At 48.5% G+C, this 12,676-nt stretch overlaps 1 protein-coding gene across 6 annotated transcripts in view; it reads right to left on the bottom strand.

Annotated features, from left to right (window-relative positions):
• CTNNBIP1 (catenin beta interacting protein 1) overlaps positions 1 to 12,676 on the bottom strand; it is a 53,000-nt gene that overhangs the window by 15,763 nt on the left and 24,561 nt on the right. For 4 of the 6 annotated variants that reach the window (XM_060141509.1, XM_060141510.1, XM_060141507.1 and 1 more), the window contains 3 exons: positions 2,841 to 2,959; positions 2,190 to 2,280; positions 1,040 to 1,312 (listed from right to left, as the gene is read on the bottom strand). In XM_060141509.1, the coding sequence (XP_059997492.1) occupies positions 1,197 to 1,312; positions 2,190 to 2,280; positions 2,841 to 2,936 (303 nt within the window). In that variant the 5' untranslated portion in view covers positions 2,937 to 2,959 and the 3' untranslated portion in view covers positions 1,040 to 1,196. Of the gene's footprint in view, positions 1 to 1,039; positions 1,313 to 2,189; positions 2,281 to 2,840; positions 2,960 to 12,676 lie in introns of those variants that run through there. The other 2 variants (XM_060141505.1, XM_060141511.1) reach the window with 2 other exon arrangements.

Genomic DNA, 12,676 nt, shown 5'->3' with positions numbered 1-12,676 from the left:
TGTGGACGCCCCACACCCAGGAGGGCCCGGATTCCAGGGCCACGAAATCACACCCACAGGCCCACGGCTCACTCCTGACTGCTCAGCAGTTTCAGGCCAGGTGAGGTCACCGTGACTGCCTTAAATAACTCAGCAGAGCTCATTTTTATTTTCAGTTGTTGGTTTAGCTGAGCAAGACAAAAAGAGTTCTCTTAAAAACACTTTTTAAAACTTCCCCTTTAAACAACAAGGTCCTACAGTACAGCACAGAGAACTATATTCAATATCCTATGAGAAACCATAATGGATAAGAATATTTAAAAAAAGAATGTATGTATATATGTAAAACTAAATCACTTTGCTGTAGAGTAGAAATTAACACAACATTGTAAATCAACTATACTTCAATTAAAAAAAAAAGAAAAAGAAAAATAGGAAACCAAAAAAGCCATTCAGAATCTAAAAAAAAACTTCCCTTATTGTAAAAGAAATGTATGCGCAATGTTAAAAAAAATTAGTTTTACAAAAAACTGTGTGACTTGGAAAGTCAAAGTCCCTTATGTGGTTCCACCCTCCATCAAAATTTTCTCTAAACAACCTGGTAAATATTCTTTCAGCTTCTTTTGCTCTATACACATACATTCGTGCGTGTGTGAATATGGGCAGGGGGTAGGGAGTGTATGTGGTGGTGTTTCCTATACTGACAGTTCTATAGCTTCTTTTGATTTTTTTTCCCATTAACAGCTTTCTACTTAGAGGCATTCTTACCCCTGCAGCTCAAATTCAGGTTAACCCAGTGACCCAAGACCAGGCTGGGAGAAAAGGTGATGCCCCAGGGACTCAGAAGCCTGAGGGTTTCAAGTGAATGCGGTTGGGGAGCAGGGGAGAGGGACCCCCGCTAAGACCCAGATCAGCCCTGGAGGAGAAAAGACCTCTCCCAGAAGAAATATCCCAGGACGGGGTGGGGGGGCAGGCTCCACACCCCTTATCTCCTCCCCAGCGGTGGCTGACAGCACAGCTGGTGCAGACAGGGTGCGGCACGAGGGTGGCCCGGGCGAGAGGCTGTCCCCGGGAGCTGCTGGGGCCACGGGAACACCCTCGACATTTCTGCTGACTTGGGCGCACAGGCTGGGTCACACCCAACGTCAGAGCTCGGGAACCGGGTCCTGCGCCAGGGCAGAGCCCGGCGTGTGACATCCAGGAGAACAAGGGCAGCCTCAGGAAAAGCAGTCCCGTGTGCCAGGTCTGCTCACCTCCCCGGCCTCAGGGATCAGCAAACACGCCCATCCGCACTCTGCTCCTGGGAGCCAGCTCACACCAGACAGGTCACCGGCTGCACGATTCAACAGCCAAGAATTCCAAGCAATTGGAAATTGGTGGTCAGGGTCCTGGGCCACAGGGTCAGGATAAGGCTTCCAGAAAGGGAGAGCCCATTAAGTGCCCAGCAGCTTCCTGCGGCTCCAGGACAGACAGAGACAAACCCAGCTCTGCAATCGGGCTGCAGGTTTGCATCCTGGGCCCCCCAGGAACTGGCTGCAGTGGCTTATTGCTTCAGAACCCCCGTTTCCTCGCCTGCTAAGTAGAAGTAATACAGTTGGCAGCTCAAGTCTGCTAGACAATAAACACTCAGTGTTACCCACTACCGTTATTACAACTGGCTGAGGGTACTCAAAAGAGAAATAGCTCCCTTGGGCACACGGAGACCTCCAGGACCACCGGGGCCACCTTCCTGGGCACAGCCAGGAACACAGCAGCCACTGTGCAGCCCGCACCTAGAGCAGGCCCCTGCACAAGGGTGGTTTCCTTGTCCCTGAACAGGGTACTCGGGGGCGGGGGGCAGGGGCAGGCAAAGGCTGAAGAAATGCAACCACCAGAGCCTCTGCAGCTATGGGGCCCCCAGACACCTCCATTTCTTCCTCTTCCTCCCCCAGGCCTAGAAAGGGATCCCCCCCATTACCTGATTGGGTCCTTGGCTCCCAGCTGGGGAAGGAGAAGGGACCGGCCTGGAGGCTCTGGAGGCTCTGCAGGCTCCACGTCTAGACGCTGCCGCCAGCTGGGGCTCAGCTCTGTGGGTGAGGGAGCTGCCGCCCCGAAATCTCTCTCTCGTGGACCACCCATCTGGAAGGGCTGGAGCTACGCTTTCTAAAGGAACCACAACTTGCTGTCGCTGGCCACGCGGGCCCTCGACTCTCCCTGGTCAATGGACTCACCCTGGTCGATGGAGTGCTGGGGTAGCTGGCTGAGCTGGCTGCTGACCACCCCCGCGTAGGTGCGCAGGAACTCCTCCTCGCTGGCCGTCAGCTGCAGGGGCGAGAGGGCTGGGTGAAGGGTGGCCCGCACCCGCTCCCTGGGCCTCTGTTGTTGCGAACTGACCTTCTAGTTCCAGGGTGAGCACCCTCTCCCCTCTGCTCCCACCCCTAAAACTTGGTCCATGGGGCCCACAGGCCTTGGCACCAGGATCAGATCGGGGACGGGGATTCCAGCATAGGGCAGGCCCTGCTTGGGGAGCCCCTCCCTCTCCTGTTGAGAAGGGCCACTGCACATCTGCTGCCCTCTCGGTGGCTGTCCTGCCCGCCGGTCACCACCGGAAGAGAAGACTCCCGGTAGAGGGGAGGAAAGGAAGGTCAGGGCCTTTAGGACCCTCACCCACTTGGCCCAAACATGGCACAGGGAGTGCCATGCCGAACTGGACATGCTGGTGCCTGTGCCCGGGAGCCTGAATTAGCCACAGCCAAGCCAGAGGCCTGGCATCCCCATCCCCAGACCACAGCTGCTACAGAAGGTGGTCACAGCCCCTCTGCCCGCCGGCATCAGGCAACCTCCCTGGGACACCTGCTGCTCGACGCCCCGAAGGCACTCACGTTGGAGCCCATCTTCCTCAGCATGAGCAGCACTCGGACCTTCTGCTGAATGTACATCTCCTCCGGACTCTTCCCGGGGGCCCCCTCGCGGTTCATGCCCTGGCCAGCTCTGGGGACTCCTGCAGAGCGAGGAGAAGCATGGGGTGGGGCGGTGTCAGGACGAGACATACCCGCATACCGGCACAAGTTGTCAGGCCGCCCATGTTGCATCAGGGGCTCGTTTCTGAGAGCCCAGAGCAGGTGGCGAGCTGCCCGTTCCTCCCTCACGCCTGCTGGCCCGACAGCCAGACTGAGCAGGGATCTCCCCGGAGCAGGCACTGGTGGCCGGCCCCCTCTGTGTGTGGAGCTGTCAGGCCCAGGTGGCTGAGCTGACCCAGACTTCTTGCCAGCTCTACCTTCCAGCCACCCCTCAGCAAGGCTCCTGCTATGAGCCCAGGAGATGTGCTGCATGAAACCCAAAGTGTCCCCGTCTTTCAAAGCCAGCAACTTCCGTGAGGAGCAAAGTGACATGATCAGAGGCAGCCGGCTGGGGTCTGTAGCTGGAGAAGCCATGGGATCAGTACCCAGCCCCCAAACACCAAGACAGCTCCCTCTGCCAAAGTCCCTGACGAGTTCAAGAGGCTGCCTCCTGGGCTGGGCTCCAAGGAGTCCCTCGATGGGGACGGCGAGCGCGGGGCTGCGGGCTCACACCTGCCCGGGCTCCCTCGCAAGCCCACCCACCTGCCACAGGGCGGCTCCTGCACGCGGCAGCTGCGTCCAGGTGCGGCGGGGACCCGACCTGCAGAAAGGTCCCAGGAGAGGGGTCCCAGGGCTTCCTCCCTCCAGGAGGAGCTGGGCGGAGGAAGCCGGGCGTGGAGGGGTTTGGGTTACACACTTGTAACTCCTGGATGAGTCAGAAATAACGCAGCAGCTGGTGGGGGTGGAGCCCTGGCAGCCCTGGTGCCAAGGAGCTGCGCTCGGAGGACCAAGGGAGCCGGGCTTGCGGGCCAAGGACACTCCTCACACCATCCATCCCTCAGGGGCCAGCAAGCCTTGGACCAGCAGGCTCTCCCAGGTGAAGGGCAGACTCAGAAAGGCGCCAGAGCCCTGGGCAGCAGCCTCCCTGGAGGCTCCTGTCAACCGCTCAGTCCCCAGAAGCTAACAGGGGCTCCGGCCCTAAAAGCCTGCACAATAGGGCAAAATGTATATTGCGTAGCAATGCAGCTGTGCACTCAATGCAGTGCCGTCTACTTACAGGGCCTTCCTTTCCACCACCAAAGCCCAGGCTTCCTCTTCTACTGTCTGCTATCCTGTCACCTCCTCCTGGTTCAGAAAAGGGTCTAATTAACACTGGTAACCAGGAAGGAGGGGTGAGCTGCCTGCAGAATGACCTCTGGTGAGAGGCAGCCAGCCGTCCCCTGGGGCCAGGTGCACGAGCGCAGCGGACAGCCCTCAGTTCCCAGCACAGCTGAGTGGGGAGGCTCGGTTCTGGGGGATCACTCCTCCTCCTGTCCATCCCTTCTCACTTCCTTCCACTCCACCACCCAGCGCAAGTAGCCGGAATGATTTTTTATTTTTTTAATTTTTATTTATTTATTTTTTTTGTAAGTTGTGTGCTCTTTTTTAATTTTTTTATTTTATTTATTTTTTTATACAGCAGGTTCTTATTAGTCATCAATTTTATACACATCAGTATATACCTGTCCATCCCAACCACCCAATTCAGCACACCACCATCCCCACCCTGCTGTGGCTTTCCCCCCTTGGGGGGAAAAGTTTGTTCTCTACATCTGTGTCTCAACTTCTGCCCTGTAAACCGGTTCATCTGTACCATTTTTCTAGGTTCCACATACATGCGTTAGTATACGATATTTGTTTTTCTCTTTCTGACTTACTTCACTCTGTATGACAGTCTCTAGATCCATCCACGTCTCAACAAATGACTCAATTCCGTTACTTTTTATGGCTGAGTAATATTCCATTGTATATATGTACCACAACTTTTTTTTTTTTTTTTTTTTGCAGTATGCAGGCCTCTCACTGTTGTGGCCTCTCCTGTTGCGGAGCACAGGCTCCGGACGTGCAGGCTCAGCGGCCATGGCTCACGGTCCTAGCTGCTCCACGGCATGTGGTATCTTCCCGGACCGGGGCACGAACCCATGTCCCCTGCATCGGCAGGCAGACTCTCAACCACTGCGCCACCATGGAAGCCCACCACAACTTCTTTATCCATTCGTCTGTGGATGGGCATTTAGGTTGCTTCCATGACCTGGCTATTGTAAATAGTGCTGCAGTGAACATTGGGGTGCATGTGTCTTTTTGAATTATGGTTTTCTCTGGGTATATGCCCAGTAGTGGGATTGCTGGATCATATGGTAATTCTATTTTACTTTTTTAAGGAAACTCCATACTGTTCTCCATAGTGGCTGTATCAATTTACATTCCCACCAACAGTGAAAGAGGGTTCCCTTTTCTCCACACCCTCTCCAGCATTTGTTGTTTGTAGATTTTCTGATGATGCCCATTCTGACTAGTGTGAGGTGATACCTCACTGTAGTTTTGATTTGCATTTCTCTAATAATTAGTGATGTTGAGCATCCTGTCATGTGCCTCTTGCCCATCTGTATGTCTTCTTTGGAGAAATGTCTATTTAGGTCTTCTGCCCATTTTTGGATTGGGTTGTTTCTTTAATATTGAGCTGCATTAGCTGTTTATATATTTTGGAGATTAATCCTTTGTCCATTGATTCGTTTGCAAATATTTTCTCCCATTCTGAGGGTTGTTTTTTCATCTTGTTTATGGTTTCCTTTGCTGTGCAAAAGCTTTGAAGTTTCGTTAGGTCCCATGTGTTTATCTTTGTTTTTATTTCCATTACTCTAGGAGGTGGATCAAAAAAGATCTTGCTGTGATTTATGTCAAAGAGTGTTCTGCTTATGTTTTCCTCTAAGAGTTTTATAGTGTCTGGTCTTATATTTAGGTCGCGAACCCATTTTGAGTTTATTTTTGTGTATGGGTTAGGGAGTGTTCTAATTTCATTCTTTTACATGTACCTGTCCAGTTTTCCCAGCACCACTTATTGAAGTGACTGTCTTCTCTCCATGGTATATATATCCTTGCCTCCTTTGTCATAGATTAGTTGACCATAGGTGCATGGGTTTATCTCTGGGCTTTCCGTCTTGTTCCATTGATCTATATTTCTGTTTTTGTGCCAGTACCATATTGTCTTGATTACTGTAGCTTTGTAGTATAGTCTGAAGTCAGGGAGTCTGATTCCTCCAGCTCCATTTTTTTCCCTCAAGACTGCTTTGGCTATTCGGGGTCTTTTGTGTCTCCATTCAAATTTGAAGATTTTTTGTTCTAATTCTGTAAAAAATGCCATTGGTAGTTTGATAGGGATTGCACTGAATCTGTAGATTGCTTTGGGTAGTAGAGTCATTTTCACAATATTGATTCTTCCAATCCAAGAACATGGTATATCTCTCCATCTGTTGGTATCATCTTTAATTTATTTCATCAGTGTCTTATAGTTTTCTGCATACAGGTCTTTTGTCTCCCTAGGTAGGTTTATTCCTAGGTATTTTATTCTTTTTGTTGCAATGGTAAATGGAAGTGTTTCCTTGATTTCTCTTTCAGATTTTTCATCATTAGTGCATAGGAATGCAAGAGATTTCTGTGCATTAATTTTGTATCCTGCAACTTTACCAAATTCACTGATTAGCTCTAGTAGTTTTCTGGTGGCATTTTAAGGATTCTCTATGTATAGTATCATGTCATCTGCAAACAGTGACAGTTTTACTTCTTCTTTTCCAATTTGTATTCCTTTTATTTCTTTTTCTTCTCTGATTGCCACGGCTAGGACTTCCAAAACTATGTTGAATAAGAGTGGTGAGAGTGGCATCATTGTCTTGTTCCTGATCTTAGAGGAAATGCTTTCAGTTTTTCACCATTGAGAACGATGTTTGCTCTGGGTTTGTCATATATGGCCTTTATTATGTTGAGGTAGGTTCCCTCTATGCCTACTTTCTGGAGAGTTTTTATCATAAACGGGTGTTGAATTTTGTCAAAAGCTTTTTCTGCATCTATTGAAATGATCATATGGTTTTTGCTTTTTCAATTTGTTAATATGGTGTATCACATTGATTGATTTGCATATATTGAAGAATCCTTGCATCCCTGGGATAAATCCCACTTGATCATGGTGTATGATCCTTTTAATGTGTTGTTGGATTCTGTTTGCTAGTATTTTGTTGAGGATTTTTGCATCTATATTCATCAGTGATACCGGTCTGTAATTTTCTTTTTTTGTAGTATCTTTGTCTGGTTTTGGTAACAGGGTAATGGTGGCCTCATAGAATGAGTTTGGGAGTGTTCCATCCTCTGCAATTTTTTGGAAGAGTTTGAGAAGGATGGGTGTTAGCTCTTCTCTAAATGTTTTACAGAATTCACCTGTGAAGCCATCTGGTCACGGCTTTGTTTGTTGGAAGATTTTTAATCACAGTTTGTTGGAAGATTTTTAATCACAGTTTCAATTTCATTACTTGTGATTGGTCTGTTCATATTTCTGTTTCTTCCTGGTTCAGTCTTGAACGGTTATACCTTTCTAAGAATTTTTCCATTTCTTCCAGGTTGTCCAATTTATTGGCATAGAGTTGCCTGTAGTAGTCTCTTAGGATGCTTTGTATTTCTGCGGTGTCTGTTGTAACTTCTCCTTTTCATTTCTAATTTTATTGATTTGAGTCCTCTCCCTCTTTTTCTTTTTTATAAATTTATTTTATTTATTTTTGGCTATGTTGGGTCTTCGTTGCTGCACGCAGGCTTTCTCTAGTTGTGGCGAGTGGGGGCTACTCTTTGTTGTGTTGTGTGGGCTTCTCATTGCAGTGGCTTCTCTCATTGCAGAGCACGGGCTCTAGGTGCCTGGGCTTCAGTAGTTGTGGCACGCAGGCTCAGTATTTGTGGCTCGTGGGCTCTAGAGCGCAGACTCAGTAGTTGTGGTGCACGGGCTTAGTTGCTCCGCGGCATGTGGGATCTTCCCAGACCAGGGCACGGACCTGCATCCCCTGCACTGGCAAGCGGATTCTTAACCACTGCGCTACCAGGGAAGCCCCCTCTTTCTCTTGATGAGTCTGACTAATGGTTTGTCAATTTTGTTTATCTTCTCAAAGAACCAGCTTTTAGTTTTATTGATCTTTGCTATTGTTTTCTTTGTTTCTATTTCATTTATTTCTGCTCTGATCTTTATGATTTCTTTCCTTCTGCTAACTTTGGGTTTTGTTTGTTCTTCTTTCTCTAGTTCCTTTAGGTGTAAGGTTAGATTGTTTATTTGAGAGTTTTCTTGTTTCTTGAGGTAGGCTTGTATAGCTATAAACTTCCCTTTTAGAACTGCTTTTGCTGCATCCCATCGGTTTTGGATCGTCATGTTTTCATTGTCATTTGTCTCTAGGTATTTTTTAATTTCCTCTTTGATTTCTTCAGTGATCTCTTGGTTATTTAGTAATGTATTGTTTAGCCTCCATGTGTTTGTGATTTTTACATTTTTTCCCCCTGTAATTCATGTCTAATCTCATAGCATTGTGGTCAGAAAAGATGCTTGATATGATTTCAATTTTCTTAAATTTACTGAGGCTTGATTTGTGACCCAAGATGTGATCTATCCTGGAGAATGTTCCGTGCGCACTTGAGAAGAAAGTGTAATCTGCTGTTTTTGGACGGAATGTCCTATAAATATCAATTAAATCTATCTGGTCTATTGTGTCATTTAAAGCTTCTGTTTCCTTATTTATTTTCATTTTGGATGATCTGTCTATTGGTGTAAGTGAGGTGTTAAAGTCCCCCACTATTATTGTGTTACTGTTGATTTTCTCTTTTATAGCTGTTAGCACTTGCCTTATGTATTGAGGTGCTCCTATGTTGGGTGCATATATATTTATAATTGTTATATCTTCTTCTTGGATTGATCCCTTGATCATTATGTAGTGTCCTTCCTTGTCTCTTGTAAGCTTCTTTATTTTAAAGTCTATTTTATCTGATATGAGTATTGCTACTCGAGCTTTCTTTTGATTTCTATTTGCATGGAATATCTTTTTCCATCCCCTCACTTTCAGTCTGTATGTGTCCCTAGGTCTGAAGTGCGTCTCTGGTAGGCAGCATATATATGAGTCTTGTGGGTTTTTTTTTTTTTTTTTTTTTTTTTTTTTTGCGGTACGCGGGCCTCTCACTGCTGTGGCCTCTCTTGCTGCGGAGCACAGACTCTGGATGCGCAGTCTCAGTGGCCATGGCTCACGGGCCCAGCCGCTCCATGGCATGTGGGATCCTCCCGGACCGGGACACGAACCCGCGTCCCCTGCATCGGCAGGCAGACCCCCAACAACTGCGCCACCAGGGAAGCCCTGGGTCTTGTTTTTGTATCCATTCAGCGAGTCTGATTTGCTCCTTGTCTTTTGGTTGGAGCATTTAATCCATTCACGTTTAAGGTAATTATCGATATGTATGTTCCTATGACCATTGTCTTAATTGTTTTGGGTTTGTTTTTGTAGGTCCTTTTCTTCTCTTGTGTTTCCCACTTAGAGAAGTTCCTGTAGCATTTGTTGTAGAGCTGGTTTGGTGGTGCTGAATTCTCTTAGCTTTTGCTTGTCTGTAAAGCTTTTGATTTCTCCATCGAAACTGAATGAGACCCTTGCCAGGTACAGTAATCTTGGTTGTAGGTTCTTCCCTTTCATCACTTTAAGTATATCATGGCACTCCCTTCTGGCTTGTAGAGTTTCTGCTGAGAAGTCAGCTGTTAACCTTATGGGAGTTCCCTTGTATGTTATTTGTCGTTTTTCTCTTGCTGCTTTCAATAATTTTTCTTTGTCTTTAATTTTTGCCAATTTGATTACTATGTGTCTCGGCATGTTTCTCCTTGGGTTTATCCTGTATGGGACTCGTTGCACTTCCTGGACTTGGGTGGCTATTTCCTTTCCCATGTTAGGGAAGTTTTTGACTATAATCTCTTGAAATATTTTCTCTGGTCCTTTCTCTCTCTCTTCTCCTTCTGGGACCCCTATAATGTGAATATTGTTGCATTTAATTTGTCCCAGAGGTCTCTTAGGCTGTCTTCATTTCTTTTCATTCTTTTTTTTTTTTTTTTGTGGTACGCGGGCCTCTCACTGTTGTGGCCTCTCCCGTTGCAGAGCACAGGCTTCAAACGCACAGGCTCAGCGGCCACGGCTCACGGGCCCAGCCGCTCTGCGGCATGTGGGATCTTCCCGGACCGGGGCACGAACCCGTGTCCATTGCATCGGCAGGCGGACTCTCAACCACTGCGCCACCAGGGAAGCCCTCTTTTCATTCTTTTTTCTTTATTCTGTTCCGTAGCAGTGAATTCTAGCATTCTGTCTTCCAGGTCACTTACCCGTTCTTCTGCTATTGATTCCTTCTAGTGTAGTTTTCTTTTCAGTTATTGTATTGGTCATTTCTGTTTGTTTCTTCTTTAATTCTTCTAGGTCTTTGTTAAACATTTCTTGCATCTTCTCGATCTTTGCCTCCATTCTTTTTCCGAGGTCCTGGATCATCTTCACTATCATTATTCTGAATTCTTTTTCTGGAAGGTTGCCTATCTCCACTTCATTCAGTTGTTTTTCCTGGGGTTTTATCTTGTTCCTTCATCTGGTACATAGCCCTCTGCCTTTTCATCTTGTCTGCCTTTCTGTGAATGTGGTTTTTGTTCCACAGGCTGCAGGATTGTAGTTCTTCTTGCTTCTGCCGTCTGCCCTCTGGTGGATGAGGCTACCTAACTGGAATGATCTTTTTAAAAGCCAGAATGGATGACATTTCTCCCCACTCCAACCTACCCCAGGATACGCTTCACGCCCTTGCCAGGACCCCACATGGCCGGCTCTGCCTCTCGCTCCCACTCCTCCCCTCTGTCTCGCTGGCCCCCAGTTTGTTTCTAGGACCTGCCAAGAAGCTCCTCCCCAGCAGCCTTTGCACTGGGGTCCCCAGGCTGGAACTGGCTTCTTTTCCGCTCGCTTAGATGCCTTCCTGGGGAGCCTTTCCTGACTGCATGACCGCGGTAGGTCGTGCGCCCCACCCAGGCCCTCTTGGGCACGTGGTCCCATCACATCCCAGTTTCTTCTTCTTTTGTTTTTTTTTTTAGGCCACACCATGCGGCATGCAGATTTTAGTTCCCCGACCAGGGACTGAACGCGTGCCCCCTGCATTGGGAGCATGGAATCTTAACCACTGGACCACCAGGGAAGTCCCTTGTCCGCTTCCTAGAGCACCTGCCGGGGTGCTCACTCACTGTCTTCCTGCACCTGCTGGAGGGCCGGGGCCGTGGCTGCTTCGCTTGCCCCGTCTTCCTTCAGCCCTGGCCCAGTTGGTTGAAGAGAGAACCCAGACAGCCTGTGGGGTCTGGGCTTCCACCCCCTACCATCTCCACATCACTTACGGTCAAATACAAGTCCCTAATCCAGTCTCCATAACCAAATTTAGCTTTTCCAAAGACTCTCATTCCTGAGTATTTTGTGTGCCTTGGGCTGTCGTGTTCTCCGAGGTCATCTGAAATGCTCCATGAAGACTTCAAATTGGGAATTAGGGCTTCCAGGGGTAAAAGTCTTCTGAGTCTGTCCTGTGTCCAAGGGCTAATGGTCAGTTGGCCCTCTCCTTGTGGAAGTCAAGGGATTGGCCACTAGGTGTCGCCACACACACAAGAACCAGAGCCCCAGGGCCACACCCACCCGCTCCCCTACCTCCATGCTACTGCCCCCTCACCCCCCACCTCCTCGGCCCCCAACACAAGCCCTCCAACGGCCCTTCTGGTTCAAGGCTTCATAGTGGTCCTACTGTCACAAACCACCCCCAGTCCTGGGTCCCAGAGCAAGCTCTATCCCCCCATTTAGGGGCCAGCTCTACCCAGGCAAGGATATGTCTCTGGTTTTGCTGTGCGTCCCAGGACCTCGGGACGCTGGCTTCACAGAGGTTGAGAGCCCCTTCCTCACTGTCCTTTCCTGACCAGCCAAGCTTCCTCCAACAGAGGTATGAGGGCTCAGCACCCACAGGAGTGTGTGTGGGTGCCCGTCTCAATCATTTTACACGGGGTCTGTTTCACAGAACTTTGCTCCTCCCAACAATCCTACCCTTGGCGTCACGTACAGACCGGTTCTGTTCCACTGTAGCTCCACTCTCCCCGGGGACCCACCACACTCACACTGTGATTACCAGGGGGCCTCACACACCCAGCCGTGGGCCTGGGGTGTCGCTGGTGCCTGAATGGGTCTTTGGGGCCAGGTCACTCCCTGTTCACACTTCCCTGGCAGAGACCAGTTCTTAAACTGTTACTGCTCGCCTTGGGAGGACTCCTGCCCTTCCTAAAACTGCTGGTCTTCTAGGATTCTTCAAGCTCTAGTTTGAGCTGACTCCACCCTGCTGCCTGACAGAAAGAACACCCAGGAATGGGTCAGGGCCGACTGCGGCGTGAACACGTGTTCCTGCCCTCCACACTCCAATCCTGATGGACGAGAACATTGGGACCTGTTTACATAATTCCATCCGAAACAGAAGCTGCATCAAGGGTGCCAATGTGAAAGAAATAACTGAAGAGAATCAACCACAATCAACCCAAACAACAACGACCTTTCAGTCGCTGGTAATGCTGCAAGTGTATTACAGTGTGTTTGAGTTTGGTGCCTATCCAAGGGAACATGTGGTTAAGTTTTCATCACAGTTTTGACACACATCAGATTAACTTCACTTGAGAATTCTTATTCTTCCCTGTAGGGATCAAGAACTGGTCTCCACTAAAATGTGTTTAAATTACCTAAGTCCAAACTGCAAAGAATTTGGACACAATAATTATTCATTCAGTCCTCAGCTGTGAG

The sequence above is a fragment of the Lagenorhynchus albirostris genome, chromosome 2, assembly GCF_949774975.1.
Source record: "Lagenorhynchus albirostris chromosome 2, mLagAlb1.1, whole genome shotgun sequence".
In the NCBI taxonomy this organism is placed as follows: domain Eukaryota; kingdom Metazoa; phylum Chordata; class Mammalia; order Artiodactyla; family Delphinidae; genus Lagenorhynchus; species Lagenorhynchus albirostris.
Note: the sequence above shows the minus strand (reverse complement) of the source record. Positions and strands in the feature narration are given on the sequence as shown.